Source organism: Esox lucius, chromosome 9, assembly GCF_011004845.1.
Source record: "Esox lucius isolate fEsoLuc1 chromosome 9, fEsoLuc1.pri, whole genome shotgun sequence".
In the NCBI taxonomy this organism is placed as follows: Eukaryota; Metazoa; Chordata; class Actinopteri; order Esociformes; family Esocidae; genus Esox; species Esox lucius.
This window is the reverse complement of record NC_047577.1, coordinates 18,629,666-18,652,027: the sequence shown is the minus strand read 5'-3', so window position 1 is coordinate 18,652,027 and position 22,362 is coordinate 18,629,666. Positions and strand designations below refer to the sequence as shown.

The following is a 22,362-nucleotide window of genomic DNA, read 5'->3' as shown; positions in this document are numbered from 1 at the left end:
ACTGTTTTTAAACCTTTCTTTGGGTTCCTCTTTGTACTCAATGCAGAGTTAGTTCAGTTCCAGGGAAACATTTGGGGCTAATGAGAAGACAAGGATTGAAGTCAGTGTTCGAGGGGCTTCCCCTGTGGTACCCTAGTGCACTATAAGCCCATAGGGCTCTGGACAAAAGGAATGCACTATGTACTATGGTTGGTGTCATTTGGGACACACACAAAGAGGGAAGGGGCAAAAAGAAGGGGCAGCCAAACAAGGTCTTTTTAGGAGAGCGGTGGGGCATCTGAGTTCATTTATCCAACGCTGGCGCCCCATTGTGCCAGGGGACAGTCTTCGCTCTTTCTCTAGGTCCCTCACCCTGCAGTGAAAACATCATCCATTACCTTTTTGACAGGCCCCCAGGGACCCCCGGGGGGCCCCGGACTCAACGCCTGGCGGGGGTCGCCTTTATTGACCTCCCCAGAAATCCAGCATGCGGTCACATACATCACAAGCCAGGTCTTTTTTTGTCTCTGACAAGGTAAATGGCCAGTGTTTAGACCCGAACAGATAATTAAATAAGGAGAAAGAGGCCGATGGAGAAGGAAGTAGATGGCAGATGGCAGCACACAGAGATTGGGGAAAGGGGACACAGGTTAGGGTTTTAAGTTAAAGAGGTTCTAGGGTGAAATCCAATGACCTGACTAGAGTACAAATTATTTATTATTATTATCCTCAGATAGGATGACATCAGTTAGCTGCTCAGTACTAATGCATCCCGTGCTTTGTGCCCTCCTTGATTTATCCAGGTTAGCAGTGTGATCTAGCAGTGAAACGTGCTAGATATTTAGTTAAATAGCAATGCTACTTGTGATACAGGTTCTAATGTTTGCTATTGTTAGCTATGGTTACTTAGCATGCTAATGTTTCATAAGGTTACAGTAGCACTTAAAGCTTATGTTAACGTTAGCTTAGCTAACAAATGTTGGCTAACTAGTACTCTCAGCCCAGACGTTATGTCCTGGGCACAACCGTTAACACTAATTGCTCTATGTTGTCAGTATACTTACCTGGTCATTTTTTTAATATATATTCTCCATTTGAGCTGTTACTCTGTAGACTGGACCATATCAAACAGTAGAAGGCTGCGTGTGAGCAGATAATACAATTTTCTCAAATTTTGAGGAATTAAATAAAAAAAAAATTGGTCACTAAAACTGTTTTATGTGGGAAATAGGATGACCTTTACAGATAGACTTGTTGGTTCTTTGTGGTGTCGTTCTGAGTGGAAGTACTGTGGCTTTGTACAGGAATCTTTCTGTGTCTAATGCTATGATTGCTTTTCTGTAGTAGCCAGACCCACATTGGATGTGTTCAGCTTATAGCCTTTTTTGGAGTGTATCCTTCTCTTAACTCTTTAAATAAACATTATATATTCTTGTAAATTGCACAATTGTGAAATCGTAAAATAAGTTGTTAAGAGCGCTGGTAATTAAATATGTTGGGCAGTTTAGAGTTTAGCGTTACTGTGGTTGAATCATCCCATCTAGGATTTCTCCATGGATTCATTGTTTAAAAAAAAATCTAAAAGTGAGTGCAGGTTAATAAAAGAAACAGAAACTATGAAGGAATAGGTGTGTACATTCTTTTTAGGTATGCCTACCCTTTGCTACATAGCTGATCCTCTCACCTCCAGCCCGTCCTCTTCAACTGTGTCAGGTTGGAGGCGGGGCAGACCGCCCGCCATCGGAGCGCCTCCTCCCTCCAAATGAGCAGTAATTACAACCACCTAACAGGTTTACTGGTCCAGTAAATGACATAATCACCCTCCCCAAACTCCTCCTGAATTGGCCCCGGCTGATCACTCAGTCGTGAACTCAAAGAGCTCGCTGCTCAAGAACCCCCCCCCCCCGACCCCACGTTAGCTCACAGCTTTCCTTCAACCAGCAGGTGTGGAACCTCCCTGTGCCTCGCCTTCTCCCTCATAGCTGTGAAATGCATCGTATTTTGTTACTGCCGTTTACTAATGAGATGGTCGGAAGGTAGGTAGTACCCCTTATTAGACGTTTTTGCTGGGGGTGACACGCTCCCTCTCTGGGGCTGGCAGGAGAGGAATGTGGCCCGAGGCTTTGGGTCCTCGTTTAGAGCCTTGACTGGCCTGTCTGCCTGCTTTACTGGCTGGCCGGCTGTGTGGGAGGCTGGTTGGAGACTGGTTCAGCTGGTCTGTCACCACCTCAGCCATCTCACAACCCACAGCCCAGCGGACGCCACTTAGTGGTTGACGCCAGGCAGGGTCCACTATCTCCAGCTATAATGTAGTGTGGATGTGTGATGTTTTTTCCCGAATGTATATATGTGTGTGTGTGTGTGTGTGTAGGTGGGTGTGTGGGCATGCCTATGTCCAGGTGATGTGTGGGTGTGTGTGTGTGCAAATACACATGCACACACTTGTGTTTACTGGCCTCCAACCAGCACTTTCTAGGTCTGGGAGAGAAAGGGCCCCTTCCCATTTGATGTGTTCAGACCTGCCTGCTAGGATCGGCCTGGTTGACAATGCTTCTCTACGTTCCTGTTAATGTGGTGCTGAAAGGCATGGCGATGGGAGTGTTCCCCTCTGAGTGGTCAGGCTGGATTGAAGTGGAGAGGGAGGGGAACAAAGGCCTGTTGTTACGGACCTGTTGACTGTTAACAGTTCCAGTATCCCAGCTAAACGCTAGCGATATTTCACTTTCAGGTAGAGTCCCAATTCGGAAATTTGCTGAGTCAGTTGGTTTGGAGAAGTTAGCTGTGTAGAAGCTAAGACAATTTTTTTCCCGTTTAGTGTTAGTGTCAGTTGTTTTGAAGTCTGAGACAAGACAAGATTCGGGTAGCCTAGTGGTTAGAGCATCTGTAAGTGAGATTGTGTTCTCAGTCAACTTACCTGATAAAATAAAGGAAAAACATGAATGAAAATAAAAGACAAGCAACATTAATTTTTAAGAAGCAACCTCGGGGAGGTCCTTAGTACATCCAGGGGACTGTGACACAACCTTCTGACTTTCTAACGGCTCACTTCAGTTTGATGGGGGGTCAGTGGCTTTGGAAAATGGAAACGGAAGCCACCTTAAGCTCATATTCAGGTTGCTTGATTGTAAGATAAGCCTTGGCACAGAGCACCCCAAGGTATCTTCTCCACTTGGTTTTTGTTGAGGTCCTCTGTCTCTTTTGTGATTTGACACACTCAGGTGGCGTCAGCTAGCCATTCTCCCAGAGGGCAGGGTTTTGTTCTATCCAACCATGCAGGAGCACAGTCCTTGCCTGAGCATGGAGTGGCTGCTCGCTGGCGGCAGATCAGTTTTGATGTGAATTCTCTGAGCAAAATATCCACATACGCCCCGATCTAGACTCAGCTCTAAATCCGAGGATGCTAACCATACCTTTATATAATGAAGGAAACAACAACTTAGGATTTGCATTGAGATGCAAGTTTAGCTTCCTTGTGTCAGCTCTAAGGGTTATGTCCAGTAGGGAGAATTTGTTTAGAAAAATGAACTAAACACATCCATCAGAAACACGTGTTTTAGTTTTCTGTTGAAAAATGTTTCCTTTTTTGTGTGCTATTGAACAGGACCCAGGCCTCAGTGCTGATTACAGGGTTGGGGATGTTGCTGGGCCCAGGCCTGGCCTTAATTCTGGGGTTACCCATGGAGCCGCTAGTCTTCACTAATAGGATTATAATTCATAATGAGCGGGTGGGTCGGGATTAGATCCCAGAGTGGAAACTCTGAAATTAGGTTTGAGGTTTTCAGCCTTTTCTGTGTATGAGTGAGAGACAGTTTTTGCTTTTGTGCTCCGCAAAGATGATACATCTTAGCTGGTTTTCCCCTAATTCATGTAATTGTAGAGCTAGTTCAAGTCAAGTTAAAGTTGCTTGTGTCTAGGTTATTTCACTGTGTGTCCTGACTGTGGGAGCATTTTGACTCAAACGTTCTGTTAGAATTCTTTCAAGTGGTCATCGAAATTGTACTATGTTCCAGCTCAATACAACAGAGCATTGTGAAGATAAGAGTTTTTGGCCCCGGGTATTTTTATCACTTTCTTCCTAATTTGTAGTAGCTATTTTCCATCTTGTGGTTGATAGAATTATCCACAATTTTTTCAGGAACAAAGGCCACTGGGAGAAACTTAGAACATATCTGTCAGACAGCGACAGAGAATTTGATGAGGCGACATCGCGATTATCCCGTTCTACGCCGAATTAGACTAAGTTTAGGCCAATTACCTACAATCAGATCAAGCGAAAACAAGAGGGCGAGGCGGCCATTACCGATTGGTTCAGCACTGAAGAAAAAACCCTCATTAACATCAAACACCATCCAAGTGCGCCGAGAAGTGTGGCATTCGATGCAGAGGGTTTGACACTGTGCCTTGGTTTGATAAATTGTTTCAATTTGTCCTCCTTCCTGTATCCTCCGTTCATATATCCTTTCATGTGCCCTAATTTCAATGATTTAAGGAGGGCCACTCAAAGGCCAACAGGTAGGCTTGCTCTCGTGTCTAGTATGGTGGGAGCATTGGTTAATGAATCTTCAGCTGGAACTAGTAGCTAGATTTTAGCTAATTCATGTTCCACCGCCTCACAGAAGGTTAATTACATCTGGGGGGAAAAAAAGTGTTAATAGTGAAGATCAATTTAAAACACCTGGACAGTGAGTTAAGTCCTAGAGTTTCTACACATGCCTTTGTTGAGGAGAACTATGTTTTTGCAGATTCCTTATGATTTTCGCTGTAATAAATATTTGTCAGGCTACGGAACCTTTCATAACTAAAGATTAGCTAATATCTAGTTACTTTTGTTGCTGTCAAAGCTACTGCAAGCCAGGCCAATTTTGCTACAAGTGTTGTTGCCAGATGTGTAATCATGGTTAGCTGGAATAACCAGTTGGCTCATGTTTAGCATTGGCCATCAGCATGAAACTATTATTAGAAAGATTTATCATTTTGTTTTCATTGCTAGCTACTGCTAAAAAACCTCATGTCTGTAGCTAACTAAAAAGGCAACCTTGGCAACAATGTTGGAGGAGGGATTGTTAGATTAGTCTTGATAATCTTCATGTGTACGGTTACTTCTGGTTCGGTGAGAAATCTCTGTTGTCATGTTGTGAACTAACCCCATGCTTGCTACTGCCAGTGTTCCTTATTATTGCCAAGCATGTTGACAGAGCGAAAGATTACTTGCTATTGGTTTTATTAGAGCAATAATGAATTGCTTGATGTGAGCAATATACATGTCTGTTGATATAAAAAATTGGCACCACCCCTACTGCACAGTGCACAATCAGGAGCCGCCATTGCACACATACCAAACACACACACCAAACACACACACCAAACACACACACCAAACACACACACCAAACACACACACCAAACACACACACCAAACACACACACCAAACACACACACCAAACACACACTCCAAATACATACACTTGTTTTACAATTCTTTTGAGGATTTTTTTTGATAAAAATTTACCATTGGAATATCTTTTTTTAATATTTTTTAACACTAACCATAACCCTCAAACAACCCCCAGATCTAAACCTAACTCAAACTCCTAAACATAACCCTGAACCTAATATTCAATTCCTAACCTTAACCCTAATAGTAATCTAAATCTCATTAGAAGCCTAACCCTAACTTTAACCAAAAGGCTAAAAAAGCCATTTCTAAAAGTCCTCACTACGGTTACCATACTTGTAGGGACATTTGGTTCTCACAACAATAGTAATACACACACCACACATACACCACACAAATCGCACACACGTTGTCAAGCCTCAAGCCTGTATCTGTATCCACCCACTGCTAAGGTACCCAGATCAGTCTACTCTAGGCTGTATCAGGAGATTGTGTGTCTCTGTGTGTGTATGTGTGTCTCTGGGTGTCTCTCTCCTTCTCTGTGTGTGTGTGTATAGCACCCGTACCACCTCTAATTAATGTAGCTGTTTTTCCACTCGGCTAAACTCTCTAATTGGCTCACACACACACACACACACCATTAATTATGCTCCATTTCATATTGCCCTAATGAGTCTTCCGAGCCACACCTCCGTTTGTTCACGCTCATTAGGCAACTCTGCTTTTAGGCTAGCGCCGACACAACAAAAAAGCCTTTTTTAGTTTTTCTTGTTATTCAGCTCCTCCATTCCTTTATATTAACACACTCTCTCTTTCTCTCTCTCTCTCTGTCTCTCTGTCTCTCTCTCTCTCGTTCTGTCTTTGTATCTGTCTTATTACAACAGCACCCGTATCCTTCAGAAGAGCAGAAGAAACAGCTGGCTCAGGACACAGGCCTGACAATCCTACAAGTAAACAATTGGTGAGTTGGTTTGGGTTTCTTTGGCATCTCTGTGCGTTTACATGGAAGCAACAACAAGCCTGCATCCCGAATGGCACACTTATTATATATATAGTGCACTACTTTAGACCTCCAGGCTCTAGTTAAATGAGGTGCACTATATAGCCAACAGGGTTGCATTTAGGATTCAGTCTAATTTAGCCCCCCACCGTCCCCCAGGCTGCCTGGGTCTAATGATTTGAATGATTAATTCCTCTGGGAACAACCCGACTAAAACCCCTCCGCCCCTTACAGTTTGTAGGATTCGGTTAATTGGAATGAGAGGAAGCTTCTAGAATGAAATCCAAATGAAAGGACAATGTTGCTGCACTTTGATCTATTTTAAGGAGAAATATTGACAGTCATTAACGAGGTGTGAGGTAAAAGCCTGCAAGGTGTTTCATTCAGTGTGTTTGTGGAGGGAAAACACAGAGGAGAATGGTGATTCAGTCACTCGTTGAGAATGGTGATTCAGTCACTCGATGAGAATGGTGATTCAGTCACTCGATGAGAATGGTGATTCAGTCACTCGATGAGAATGGTGATTCAGTCACTCGATGAGAATGGTGATTCAGTCACTCGATGAGAAATACAATATTCACAACTGATAATGTTTGTGTACAGACTTTAACATGGAGACGGCTTCAATGGCTCTGTTCCACAGATGAGATCTCTCTGTTCATATACACGAATCCAACTACAAGGCCTTGTTGTACCATGCACACCATTTCTCTCTGTGCCAAAACGTATACCCTCAGAACAGGACATTTGAGGTCTGAAATATAAAAAAAAACAATTCCCCGAGTTGCGCGGTTACGACGAGGGTGAGAAACCGGCAAGGGTGGCTATGCATCCTGCCGCCCTTCAGCGGTTATTAGGGCGGAAGGTAATGGCCCCCTCATGGAGGGAACAGGTGCCGAAGTCAGGTAGAGAGGAGCACCCAGCGTGTCACTGCACACTCGGCTGCAATCAGCACCGAGCACCTGCCTGGGCCCTGTTCAGTCAGGCGCCGTATAATTATAATTCTGCTTATCAACGCAAACCGCGAACCTGCGCTCTTGTTGGACAATTGGACGCGGTACCAGATTGTTTTGTTCCATTTCAGAGTGTTATTTATTTTTGCTTTTTTCACACAGACGGCCGGTGCCGTTGCCAGGTTGGCGGGAGTGCCCGGTGTGTCTCTGATGCCCGCTCGGCGATTCTTCTTTCGCTGACGGCGGAAGTCGTGACGCGCACCCCAAATGACACCCCCGTATCCTGTGAGGTTTTTCCCCCCGAACGCAGCCTGGTGGGAAGTGGTGTGCTGCGTAGGGGATGCCTGGCGGTTTTGGGGCGTGGGCGGAGATGGCTCTGAGGGGGCGTCATCCGTTCGCCTCTCGACCCAGCACGCTGGTTGCAGCACTTGGGCCCTGAAAGGAATCTGAGGTGTAGGGAAGGCGGGTGAGGCAGGGGAAGGATGCAGACCCGTTCTGGACTGGGCCACAGGGGTGTGAAGGACAGGAGACGACACTTTACGACAACTGCTTATGTGAAACGGGCTTCGTGAAATGCATTCAAGTGAAATATCTTGACAGAAAACGTCGGTTTCTTTTATGGAGATGAGCGTTTTGTTCTGCTCTTATTGCGGCCATACTGGTGTAACGGTTTTGACTCGTACTGTGTGTCAACTGTTATTTTGTCTGTTGCCGTGGTAACTCGGCTGACGAGCCATTTTTCGATTCCAGGCCACGATGTTCTCCTGCAGAACGTTCAGAAAAGGCTTTAGCCAGTTCCCACAACTTTGCCTTCAGGAAACGGCAAATGTGCTTTCATTGTCTCCGCCTATACCTGCTTCAAATCCCTGTGCGTGCGTGAGCACTTCTGCGTGTGCAAACGGAGCATTTCTCTCGTATCTGTGTGTATGCGTGTTCTACCTGTATGTTTGTGTCCACGTCAGTCATTGTGAATGTGTGTGTGTGTAATGCTTAGGGGGCAGGGGGCTCCCGTTTTAGTTAATGGAAAAACACCCCTGCGTTGGGCGAGAGGTGTCTACGGGCGTGGGGGGGTTTGGTGGGGGTTACGGGATGAAGTAATGGCCACCCACTGTTCGACAACACAGCTTGATGCTGGGGGGGGCTTGCAAATGTCCCCCTTCCTAAAAGCAACCTTTGAATCCTGCGCAGATGCACCAATGTGCCCCGACATACACACACATGTACTTTTATCGACGCGTGCCTTTGTGCCATCACACACACACACACACACACACTCCTCTTGATCGCCGTCAGCGTTAACGTTTTGGGTACAGTAATACAGTAGTGTGTCTTTGAACACACACTTTACACCGACCACTTTTTTATTCTTCCCTGTTTTTCTCTGGGTCCTGAAACTCTCACACAGTCAATGCATAGTCATTGTTTCATGGACAATGGTGTTACTGCATTGAATATCTTGCACATGCATGGGCTAGCCTGCCCAGCCACATGGCAATGTAAGTGCAGTAGGATCAGTTGCGGGGAGGTTGCGGAACCGTTTTCGCTCCCCTCACCACCCTGGGCCATGTGCAGAACGGAACAGGTGAGAAAAGGGGGAAGGGGGTGTCGGGGGGGATTGAGAGGAGTGAGAGGAAAGAGGGGAGGGGGAGAGAGAGGGAAGGAGAGGGGAGCAAAACGAATAGCAAAGAGGGAGTGAGAAAAGGGAGAGCGGGGGAGAGCGGGGGGAGAGCGGGGGAGAGCGGGAGAGGACAGGGTAGGGAGTGTGTGGGGGGGATTGTGGGGGGGGGGGGTCGTCGGTGTAAATGGCGTTTTCACGGCAAACAGCTGGACTGGTTTATTTAAACACACCCAGGGGTGGGCGTGCAAGTGGGGGAGTCGGGTGCTGTAGAGTGGGGTGGAGTTGTAGGCTGACCTGAGAATGACACTCAGGGAGGCGGGGTTTAGGGGCCATTTTACGACCAGGGGGGCCCAGTCTGGAGGGGAGCGCTCGTTTGTTTTAATCCTCACAGGAGAGGTGTGTGCCTGCAGACAAGAACAGATGCCACCGCACCAAATTAGCTAACGGAGGATATTTCTGTGAGGCTGCTCTTTACTGGGGGCAGTTCTTGAAAGTATTTTCTGGGGCCGCTGCTTTTGCACGGAACTTGATTGCATTCGCTGTGGATCAGGGTTGAGATTGATCCCTTTCCAATTGAGGGAGTGGAACTCAAAATTCAAATGTTCTTTTTCAACGCCTATGTTGGCTGAAAACCAAAAAATTTATCAGATGCCAACCCTGTTTAGGGGCCACTAATATCTACGTTTTGAGGGAGGTGCTTCTCGTTCTACACTACATGCTAAGCGCACAGCTTTATCAGGGGAGACAACATGTCTTCCAAGGCGCAGGGTTTTTATGATGCGCCCAGTGTGTAGAATAGGCCTCCATTGTGAGGGCAGGAGCCACAGAGATGGATAGTCATGCTTATTGTACGTTGGAAACTGGGGGGGGGGCGGGGGCGGGTGAGGCTGGAGCAGGGCCATAAACGCAGTCCCATGGTGCAAAGGGGTCGCACAGGGGTGAAACTTTTTAACTCCCTGACGGAGGGGCGCGGCCTAGACAGCGCCGCATGGCGCTGTGTTCTGCCTTTCATTGGCCGCTTAGCAGGCGGAGCTAGCGGTGGCGCGCGGGCTCCCACACAAACGTGGCTCCTCCACCCCTCCGCCTCTCTCCAAACGGAGCGCCCCGCAGCTCCTCCACCCCTCCAACTTTCTCTCCTTTGAGACCCTAAACACTACGCACACCTCCCCCTTGGGCTCCCCGAATGCCGTTCGTCACAGTGGCATCAAGGATTTGTGGGTTTTTGTGGCAGCTCTCAGGGCTAAAGGATTGAGCCGGGATTGTTTTGAACCGGCGTTGATTTGAAAGTAATTGGTCCCCCTTTGCCTTTGTGGTCGGGCCCTCCAAAACATCACCCCGATGGCCATGTTTCCATTGGGCCGATAGAGACACATGCATCAGAGTCGATACGTAGCGGAGCTTGGTCGTCGTTCAGCTCGCCCTCTGCCGCCTCTCCTCCCCAGTGTCTTCCTCTCCCTCTCAAGCTCACCCCCACCCCCGCCATCCTCCCGCCCCCTACTTCTGCCTTTTTCGGGCCCTGTTGAAAGGAGGTGGCGTGGCTTTTGTTTCCCTGAAAAGGAAACCCAGTTCCTCCCCTTTTCTCTTTTTTTCTTCCCCTTCGGAGAAAAGATGAAATGGAACCATCCCGCCAGGGGTAAAGACACAGGAGGACATAAATCAAGTGGGAACCACTGAGCTTTCACTCCCCGGGGTCGGCAGGGGTCGCGGGGAGGGTTCACAAGGCTTTAGCCTGAGCAAGACCAGAGTGCTCCTCTGCCGAGGGCGGTGGGTCACAAGGCCGCCCAGGGTCAAAGGTTGGGGGTCATGCATACCAGGATCATGGCTTTCAAGAGCACAAGCATACTTAGAGCGGACGTGCGTGAATGTATCTCTTCAAACAGCCATTCCATAATACAACTAGGCTATTCTGGTGCTGACAGGTTTAGGTGTAACCTTGCATGTGCTTTGTTTGCATGTGTGCTAAGGGATGGTACTCTGAAAAGAGCACTGGTACAGTACCTGAACCTGTTACTAGCATCGCTTTGTTGCATTTTATGTCATGAAAAGCTCATTACATTTCTTTTGGACATAGACCAACACTAAAACACATTTAGAGTGCAGGTACAAAGTTTATATTGAGTTGGTGGAGAAAAGGGATGCATATGTTTGCAACAGCAATGTCCATTTGCTATTGAAATGATATTAAGGTGTGATTTTTTTTTCTTCTTCTTCTTGGAAAACCTCCATTTGAGAGGAAGTTGAGGTTTCCACGTTCCTTTAGCAAAGTGTAGACCAGATGCCTGGAAAGCGTCAGGCAACCATTGCTGACAGCAAGTCTATTTTTTTCTCCTCACAACGCCAAAGTGAATGAATGTTTTTTCTCTGTCGTCCCGAAACAGTACATTGAAATCATATGCTGCTCGCCAGACCACATCTATAACGTGTTGCTGTCTTCTCTCTCTTCCACCCCCTCTTTGACACTCTTTCAGGTTCATCAATGCGAGACGGAGAATAGTGCAGCCCATGATCGACCAGTCCAACAGAGCAGGCAAGTCTTCCGTCATGTTTGAGTTTTTTTCAATTCAAGCTCACAAATTGTTTCAATTTTAGACAATTGAAGAACACATGAATATGACCCTGTCAATTTTCAAAAGACAAGTAAACAATTTTCTAAATGGGCTTTTTTTTTTTTAAGGAAAAATAGGTCAGCGTAAAAAATGTTTCATGGTTTGAATAAAATGTCATCCAACTCACAGAAAGATCAACTTACATGTACACTTTTTTAATTATTTAAAAACCATCAAACAAAAAAGCTGAAGGCCTTAAATGGTTGCACTTCTCCTGCTATTCTAGCCAGGCGCCTTCGGGTGTTCAATGTGGTTAAGTGAACGGACGGATTCAACTCTGGCAGTGAATGGCCTCTCAAACCCAGTGGATTAGTCCAGACAAAGATGCTAATCGCTTTGACTGGCCTGTCCGCTGAAAGTTTGACCTTGGATTAAAAACAAATAAGTAGCAAGTGAATCTGACGCTAGAATGTGACCACTCATTTGACCTTGCTGTTTTAAAAAAATGTAATTTTAATTTCAGAGTGATGTTTTGGTTAATAGCACATGGCCACAACAGAATTGTTTAAACAATATAGACAAAACGTTGTTCCCTGGTTTACTCCATTAGTCTCTCTCTCTTTCTATCTCTTCCTCTTTCTCTCTGCTAAAGATTGAGGAGTACCCAGGCGCATGGCTTGTTTTGGAGCTGCTGTAAAATTTATGACCTGTGATCAGGGTTAGGGGTGAGGGTTGCGTTAGGGGGACTCTGTTAAGTTCAAAGACAAACTGACGAGCTTGAACTGTTGCTCCGACTCATGTAACCAGAACCAGCTTCTATACCTGATGCTGCCTACGCTTTTATGATATGAGCGAGACAAAATGCCCAATCACAGCCCGCTCTGCCCTATCCTTCCTTTGCCACTAATTGTTCCATAAGCAATGGTGGATGGATTAAATAGTATCCCGATGGCAAAGTAGTTCTTTAATGACGTATAGTAATCATGGTTAAGCGGTTTGCTCAAACACGTGCTTAACGAGTCTAAGTGTTGTTATAAGTTACTTATTTGCCGTTTATAGTGCCACTGTGTAATTCGGGGGAATTGCCTTCGTGTTGCCAGAACAGTAAGCTATCTGGCGTTATCAAACATTATTCGTTGTATGCGGAGTTGTGGTCCAGTGCTAACACTCCCGGCTTTACGTACGTGTGTATGTGGCTCCCTGACGGAAAGAAGTGTTCAATTCCTGTCTCTACCTTTCACCATTATGTCACCTCTTTGGAACATTAGAACAGAGTAGAATGACCTACCAACATTAAGCAAACGAATAAACTAGATAAACTGCTGATATAAGTAAAAAAATATCATCCTAGGAGTGAATAGTCTGCATTTCAGTTTCATTTGCACATGCCTCCCAACTACTTCCATTTGCCTCGATTGCAAATTCAGAATGCCATTGAGAATTTCCACAACTACTTATCTCACTTTACATTATACTTAATACCTGTACATTTTCTGTAAATTTGTAAATTTTCCACTGCACATTTAGAATTGCCATATGTAATTAATGCATTAATTGGACACCTATACATTCCACCTGAATATGCAGCTCCGGAAAAAATTAAGAGACGACTGCACCTTAACTTTTTTGGGTGAGGAACAGAAGTGTTCAAAATTGCTGTGGTCTCTTAATTTTAACACTTCTGTTCCTCACTCAAAACCTTCCTTTTCAACTTCCTTTTCCGGAGCTGTGTATATATGTGATATATATACAGCTATATATATATATATATTCTGCACACCCTTTTAAAAAACTTGTTGATATGTTATGGAACATTCTACACCTTAAGGACAACTTGAAATGAATCGTCAATACACAACCTAAGCCATGTTTTGTTAGTAATGAACCCATTTGATCAAGATAATTGCCTTCCAAATAATCTGGAAAAATCGTCTAATCGAGGACAATAGAGGGACACTAATGAGTACAGACCAGCAGAGTCAGGGTTATGGGTATAGGGTGTAATTAAAACATATGCAAGCTTCTAATTAGCATCTCCTTCTGTCCCGGCCTGTGTATCTTCGCCAGTGACTGGAGGAGGACCCTACACCCCAGATGGTCAACCAATGGGAGGCTTCGTCATGGACGGCCAGACACACATGGGAATCAGACCACCTGGTAAAGGCCCTTATCTCCAAACTCCTGCGGCCCAGACACACACACACACACACACACACACATACGCTATCAAGTTGCCCGACCATCAATGCAGACCTGACCACTTCCCAGTGTACACCCCACTCCCCCAAAGTGTTGCAGTCTTGATTTACTTCCCCTGCCCACCCTCTTCATCCACCCCCTTTTCTGGACCAGGTGTGGTTGGTCACATTGCAAGATTTGCATCGCCTCACCTCACTGACCCGAATCTCCATGTGCACAAATGTGTTGTTTTTTCTGTCCCCTTGTCCCTTTCTTCTGCCCTCTCCTTCCTCGCACCGGTCTCATTTGTGCCTCTTCTTTCCACAGGGCCCATGGGTGGGATGGGCATGGGTATGGGCGTGGAGGGCCAGTGGCATTACATGTGACCCTTTGCCAAAAGACCCAGCGCAGAACCCAGGGGGACACACTGTAAGCATAGCAACACCACGTACATAAAGTGTATCAAGGATTTTGTGCGTTAGTAAGACTATGCAAGCAGCTAAAATCTGAATTTTTAGTATGCAGACAACAAGGAAGTGACAGGTTACATGCAGGAGAAGAACTAGTCTAGTGACGTGTCCGGTGTACCCTGACTATGAAGGAGCCCTCTGATGTCTCCCCACTGTAGTCCTCTTACTTTAGGTGGGTGAAATTACAAGCCGGGGCTTTATGCACGTTTTAAATAAAAACCATAAGCCCGGACAGTTAGAGTGATCGGTTTGATTTCAATTTAAATAACATTTACAATAATACAACTTAAATAATATTACATTTAAATAATATGTTAATATAACTTTGCCAAAATATGATCTTCATACAGATATAAGAATTAATTTCCACACTATCCTTATTCATTATTAAATAAGCCTAGCAAGAGGTTTATAGTACCATTTTACATCTAGTTTGTGGACCAATGGGCAGCATTTCCAGTGTAAACAAACATGCCAAAATTAGCTAGCTAGCTATCAAGCAAATCCCAGTTTAGCTAGCTAACATAGCTATGCCTGCTGTCAAACTTCACATGAAACAGTAAGGGAATAGGAATGCTGCTAACCAGTGTAGCACATATAAAGTTGATTATGTTGTACCATAAGCTAGCTAGCTGCTGTTGCTGAGTTAGTGACCATATGCCTAACTTTCACAAAGCAGTTGTTTCCTTCCATGATTCCTGTCAGCTACACTCAATTGTGATCGAAAGAAGCTATGGCAGAGAAAACATACTGACAGACTGGTATTCGATTACAATAGCCCATTTTTGAGGGGTGGTATGCTTTAAACTTAAAGCAAGCCAGCTACTGGAGCTATACTATTTAGCTAGTTAGCTTTTTTCAGTAAAGTCATATACAGGAAGTGTCACCTCAGGTGAATACAGTACACATCAGGTGACATAATTTCATGTTATCTCACATTTAGTAGTTTATTGTTTTCATTGGGCGCATGGTGCTCTGGTATTGATCAATCAGTCAGTCAGGGTGCCAATCATCTATTTATTTAGAGCCAGTCCACTCAGTCTGTCAGTCCAGTCAGTCCATCCAGCCATTCACTCTCACTGGACATTAAGGGGACTACTGGACTGTAGAAATGTTACCATGACAACAGCCTAATCAGCAAATGGTTTTGAAGCAATGCCAAGGAATGAGTTGGCTCGGGTGTCATAAATCTGTTTACCTTTGGAGTTACTTGCCTATTAGGCCATTGAAGAATGTCAACAACAAGCACTTCTTGCTCCATAAAAAAAGTTACAGCCATGATGACACTCTTGGCAGTAAACAAGATGAATATTGCAGATTTGCAGTTGCTCATTCCTGTGACTATGTCGATCCCTTGTTTGATAGTCCATTTTCTAAATAGTGTCCTAGCACAGACACACGAAGCACCGCATTACAGCAGGATGGAAAGGCTGGCAAAAGCTAATTGACTTTGTCCAAATTAAATATGTCTTCGCCAGTGGTGTGACCAACTGATTTATTTGACTGGGCATGTGGACAAAAATAGCGACCTTTCATTGCTCCCACTGCTGACACACTATGGGAAAGACGCTGTTATGGTTTTTAACCATTAGAGGGTCAACGAATCAGACAACTACTTCAAAAGATTTCCATGTCTGGTGTTTGTTTTAAAGCAACTTTTGGGTTGCTTATTGAAAAAAGTAGTACTTAAGAATTTGTCACATTTACATGTTAATGAGACAACTGAAAGCATAGGAGTGGATGTGAGAAAGATAGAATTCTAAGTGTTTCGCCATCCAGTTCTCTCACATTTACATTTGGGCCTTATAGCGTGGCTAATTAAAGTTCCCTCAGACGACAGGGTCAATTAATCATGAGACGAGCAATATTATTTTATGTCCCATTGAATGAATTTATCATTAACGAGAGACATAAAACAGTTTCCCGCTCTTATTTGATTAAGGGCTCCAGTTCCTTCATTTGCTATTTTCATTAAGCTCGGCTAATGGGGCAGATTAAGCGAGCCGTTTATGGCCGAGCCAGAGACTCAGAACCCGGGCTGGTTTTCCTAACGCAGTCACTCGGCAACATTACTTCGAACCAAAGTCAATTACAGACTCCTCGGAAGGAACGTTATGCTTTCTTCCCCTCGCGATTATCGAGCTTATGGGTCCTTGGGAAACAATACACCTGTCAGTTCAGATTCGATGCAGCAAGCCATGCAGAAGCCCCCCTGGACCCCTCCGCGCCGCGGAAATGACTGTTCCCTGGCCGCCTGGCCCTCTTTATTCCTTTTCTTCTTCTTCCGCAAAATTAGCTAAGGCTGGGCAAAATCTGAATTTTCCCTTCCCAGACAATAGGCGATTATGGGCCCACAAATTAATAACGAGCGTACAGGATTATTTCCCCCCGGTAATTTTTTTTTCTTCTTCTCTTACCCAGAAACCCCCACAGGCCTGCTTTGGTGAACTTCCTCGCTGACCCCTGTGTGTCGCCCTAACGCCATTGCTGGCCATTGTTTAACGGAAGCCTCGCCGCCAATTATTTGGCCGAGGTTAGCTGACCTGGTTCTGACGGGTCAGCGTGGCCATCTTTGGGGGTTGGGGGTGTCCTGTAAAGGGGCTAACAGGGGTAGAAAAGAAAGGGAATGAAAGAGAAGAAAGAGAAAACTCTGCTTTGGGGGCGTTTAGCCTCTGCTCTCCGTCGGGAAGTAGCGCCTGTTGAGTGAGTCCCCTGACGTCAGTGAAACGGAGTGGGTCAGCCTCGCCGGGCTCTTGCTCAGACATAGACTGCTGCACTTCAGCTGGCTCCAAATACTAATGGCCTCTTTTACCCCTCCTCCCCTCTTCGCCTTTCCTTCAATAATACCGATCTGACAGTTAGTGAGATAGGTGAAATCCAAATGGAGGGATGTTGTAGTACAGCTGGGCAATGCACAAACATGTTGTATCAAAATGCCTGAATTGATGTGATAATGATAAATAGAACTCAAAATACCACTTTATTTTTAATTTATCTTTAATCTACTACCAGTAAAGGTTTGATGGTCAAACATTTATCCTTTAAAACTTCACATTTGTTGTTAATAGACTACTTATTGTAATAAACGATAGAGTTAAAATCCTGTGATATGTGGCCGGATCAGCGCTGATCATTTTCTGTTCATCTTCCCTATCTCCAAAGTGTAGCTCCACCAAACTGCATTCAACACTTATGCTTCAGTATACTATTACAGAATTATAGTAAAACTACACAGTGTTATAGAGTAGATGTAACAATACAGTTCTCAGTATTGTGTGTTAAAGTAATACTACAGTATACAATTGTGTAAAAGTAACACTACTTAGAGTTATAACATTAAAGGAACACTACAGTGTTATAGAGTTAAAGTATCACTACACAATGTTATATTGCAAAAGTAATACTACCGTGTTATTGAGTTAAAGTAACACTACAATGTGTTATAGTACAAAGTAATACTATATTGTTATAGTGTTAAAGTAACACTTTTATTTATTTTTTCCCAGCAGAACTGCTTGGTACTTCAGAAAATGCAGTGTGCCATGGCAGTCCAATTGACACGGATAGGGGTATCACTCTGACCTACACTGGTGCCCCCACCATCATCCTCCCATCGCCTAGCCTGCCTCTGGGGCTGGATCTGCCAGTGCTGCCGCTCCCTCCGTGACTCTTCTCTGACCCAGTGGTATCAATTGCGCTGGTGCCAAGCCTGAAACTCACCACCATCGCCTGACTGAGAGTCAGTGAAGCCCACCCTTCTACTTTTCCTACTGTTTTCGAACCACCACTCTGACTGTGAAAGGCCTTGGAAGCCCCATCATGCCTTGTGAGGACTTCTAACATTGTGAGGACTGTTCTTGTGGGAAGTACAAATACTGAGTTCTCTAGTGGATACTTCAATACTTTTTTAATTCAACCAAAACAGACAAATTGTACTTTTTTCCCAATTTTGTTGCATGGCATGGATGGAAACAGAGGTGGGAGTCTTGCCTTGGCTGTGGACTTTTACCAAGAGAAGAAGCCGATATCTGTATTTTCTGGGAGGGACTTTTTTTTTACAAACCCTGGAAACCTTTTTTTTTTAATAATTAAATTGTTGTAATTCTGGGAAATGGCAATAATGTCATGCAATAGTGTGCCGTTTACTGTTTTGGCACAAACTCTATGGACTAGTGACAATTGCTGTTGCAAGTGCTCTGGTATTGGTTTGTCATACTATGCTGTTTGAAAAAAAAAGACTAGTCTTATTTACATTTCACACTATGTGTGTGTCTTTTTTTCATAGACTTTTATCTGCTAACCTACCACAAACCTCTTTGCATTTGAAAATAAAAAATACTTAAGTGAATCACTTTCTCTTAGTTTGCTCTATGGAAACCAGAAAGGAACTGTTAATACAGTATATTAAATGCAGTAAAGGGCTTCATAACACTTAACCTTCACTATAATTACTACAGTGTTGCAACACAGTTAGCCCATGAGAGTAATAATTATAGCTCAAATGCAGAGGTAGCCTTTTACATAAATAGCTGCACCCATCCCTGCCTCACCTGGGTAGTTTTGTATTTACTGACTACTTAATGGATCGACTCACCTACTGCGATGGGAAAGGCCTTTGCAAATTGTGCCCTACCGTCAATATAGTGCACTACATTTGGGTTCTGAGTAGTGCACTACATTTGGGCCGGCCCCATAGGGTTCTGAGTAGTGCACTACATTTGGGCCGGCCCCATAGGGTTCTGAGTAGTGCACTAAAAGGGAATTGTGGTGCCATTTACGTTTACGGGTGCCATTTGTGAGAGATCCATAGTGTTGTTTGTGGGGGTAAGAACCACTATCTCTCTCTCTCTGGTTTCTCAGCTGTTGTTTGACGTGTGGCTGAAGGAAGCAAGCTGTTGAGGACATAAGGTTGGCTTGCCTGTTGGGACGTTGTATTCACGTCAGAACCAAGACAAGGACAGACCAGATGGGCTTCCCTGAAGAGACGCTGTATTCACATCAGAAACCAAGATCAGCACAGACCAGGTTGGCTTGGCTGATGGGACATTGTATTCACGTCAGAACCAAGACAAGGACAGGTCAGGTTGTCTTGCCTGATGGGATATTGTATTCATATCAGAACCAAGACGAGGACAGACGAGGTTGGTCTGTTCACTGATCTGTTCACAATTATACTCAATACTCAAATATTTGCATGAATTTTCAACAGATAAAATGCATTGAACTGAAACTCAGCCACTTCCAACTGGAGAGCATCTGAGACAAAAAAATATGCTGACACTACACCAGCCACTACCAAACATCCTCCATGCTGAGAAGAAGAGCTAGATACAAATGGGAATCTACCCTGGAATTTCAGGGACTGTAAATAAGCAGACGCCTTTTATATAGGCTGCTGTTAGTGCAAATACTTATGTGAAACTCCAGGAACAATTTGCATTGCCCAGTGAAAGTCTACACACAATTTGCAGTCTTCACATTTTGATGACTTAAATTACATCTAGAAAGGGATTTAAAAAAAATTATGATTTATTGTGTATGTCTTTACACTCACAAAGATAATACTTTAGTTGTTTTAGTTTTTTGTGTCAAAAAAGTAAATTTGATTGATGGACAACAATATTAAAACCATGACTCTGATTATGAAGCAAATGTTCATGACTGGACCACCCAGGAACACCCAGTGCCTGTTGGTGAAAGCCATTCTGGTGTGTCATAAAAATGTAAGTAATTGTCTTGCTGGAAAATTGTTTTGCTGGTCCCACATAGCTCAATTGTCAGTGCATGGCCCATGCAATGCCAACGTTTGTGGGTTCGGTTCTCACGGGGGAACTGTTTAGAAATGTATGCACTCGCTACTGTAAAATTTACTGTAAATTGTAAAAACATTATCCCAGGGTTACTTTTTCAAAACACATTTTGGATTATAGGATTATATTTATCAAAATAATATGAATAGAACAAAAGAATAATAGACTTGAACGTGGACTTCTGTTGTATTCATTGTATTTCTGTTCATTTTGCCATATCCAATGGGCATAATCCAGACGGATAATTTTCAAAGAAGAAAAGGGTGGAGTTTCCTTTACCTTTTACCTGGGCTTTACTCCTTTCATAACCTTATCCTGACAAATCCCCCAGTCCCTGCCAATGAGAAGCTTGCCCATTGATGCTACCTCCATAATACTTGAATATATAGTTTCACTTGTGTTGTCTTGCATTGAATTTTACTCAGACAATGTCTTTGCAGTTTTTTCTTGCAGTTTTATAATCATGTTGTAAATGTAATAGATTTGGAGCCAATTTCTTTAGCACAGGCTTACTTACTTTTGCTTTACCTACAGGCCAGTAATTTGGTCTGGTTGTGATGTTGTTGATCTCTTTGTACAAGTATTGTGGTGGCAGCATCATGTTACGGGTATGCTTGCTTCATAATGATTTGCTCTGCCTTGTGAGGACATACACAATCGATGCATCTTCAATACATATTTCTTGGTCATTCTGAAAATGTTCTAAATATTTTTTTTTACTTTTAAAATATGCAGTAGTAGTTCATGTAGATCTGTTGGAAAAAAACATCAAATGTAATCCCTTTGGAGATTTCATGTTAATGCCGCAAAAATGTGAAGACTGTACAAGGGTTGTTTAGATGTCCATTAGAGACTGCACATACACTATTTACTAACAAGATGCTTAAAATAAAGAAAGTCCTTGCTAGATACAAATGAGAGACTTCCCTGGAATTTGAGGTGTGGGGGGGATTTGTGTAAATCTGCCCCAAACACTTAAATGGAGAGATTAGTTCCCACTCACGCTCTACTTCTCTCCCTCAATAGACAGGCTCTCCCAATCCGCTGGGAGTTTCCTAGATACACCTCATTTGGAAGCCAGCAGCCACAAAAGAAACCATCTATCTTCTTTTTAAATTAAATTAGTCATTTGGTGTAAGGACTGAGGGATATTGTGGAATTTTTGGTGGGTAATCCACTTCATCTAGAGTGAAGATGATGGTCCACAAAGAAAAGCATTTTGAAACTGGCCACAAATCTTATTTTTACCCCAAATGCAATTTTTATAATGTGATTTTATTTAAATAAATGAGCACCATAATGTTAAAGTGAATGTAACTCTGGTAATGTTTTGCCCCTTCATCTTCTTACTCTGTTAGATTCAACTGCAAGTCTCCAGTTCCAGTGACACAGCTATCTCCTCTGATAAAACCAATGTGAACTAAGTCCCATGTTTGACTGCCATCTTTAGGGGATTTAGGAAACTGCCTTCATCTTGTTTTTCTAAGCAAGCTTCATCCCAAATGGTTCCCTATGTCCTACGTAGTGCCCTACTATACTATAGGACCAGAGTCCTATAGCTCCTGCTTAAAAATAGTGGACTATGTAGGGAATAAGGTCCCATTTGGGATACGACCTAAATGTTTGATTAGACATCAGTTGCAAATTTCTTTCAGCTGAGAATTCATGCCACTTCATACCTACTTGATTAAAAATGCTAAAAGTCCTGTGTAAACAACCCATTTAAAATACATGAAGTTTGTGGCGGGTCACTTCAGGGATTATATGGTGTTTGGCAATTTCAAGTTGCACATCAACCAAGAGAGATAATGTGTTGACTTATTACACTGTAATAAATGCAGAACTAAGCTAAAAACAACTTAAAGGAGTGATATATATTCGATGGAAACCATCTAAATGAATTATACCAAGTTTAATTTCATGTAGAGCTTTTAACAAAGTAATTTGCCACAGAACAGGAAAGGTTAAAAAAAAAAAAACATCTCCGGATTTAGAGTAAATCAGCTGCGTAGAAGACATGCTGATGGTGATCAAGATGAAGAATGGAGACATCCCAGATCCAGAGAGTGTAAATAGCTTTTGTCTTTGAGGCGACCTGGAGAAGCAGTCACCCTGAAACAATGGACAGAATCAGTAGGCCACGACCCCTGGTGCCCCCGGGGGCCCGACATGCAGTGACGGATGACTCTGTCTCCTGAGGTGGGTCCACTGCTCTGCGTTTGGGTCTCATCTGTGTCAGGGTGCTGCAGGGGCCATGGCACGGCCATCACGTCCACTCAGCCTGGACCCACCAGAGGAGAGAGAGGTGGAGGAAGATCTCCTCTTACCAAGGAAGGATTTTTTAACGTAGTTTGTTGGAGATAAGATACATTCAGTAAAATGGGTTTAATTTCTGTTTAATTCAGTAGCATT

The 22,362-nt window shown here is 43.9% G+C and overlaps 1 protein-coding gene across 3 annotated transcripts in view; it reads left to right on the top strand.

The window, feature by feature from the left end:
• The window catches only part of meis1a (Meis homeobox 1 a), a 34,518-nt gene extending 13,261 nt beyond the window's left edge, over positions 1-21,257 (top strand). The window contains exons 9-13 of one of the 3 annotated variants that reach the window (XM_010889259.3): positions 6,260-6,336; positions 11,415-11,473; positions 13,587-13,649; positions 13,998-14,099; positions 17,647-21,257. In XM_010889259.3, coding sequence (XP_010887561.1) covers positions 6,260-6,336; positions 11,415-11,473; positions 13,587-13,649; positions 13,998-14,056 — 258 coding nt within the window. In that variant the 3' untranslated portion in view covers positions 14,057-14,099; positions 17,647-21,257. Of the gene's footprint in view, positions 1-6,259; positions 6,337-11,414; positions 11,474-13,559; positions 13,650-13,997; positions 14,100-17,646 lie in introns of all 3 variants that reach the window. The other 2 variants (XM_020049885.3, XM_020049884.3) reach the window with 2 other exon arrangements.
• Positions 21,258-22,362: the final 1,105 nt, after the last annotated feature.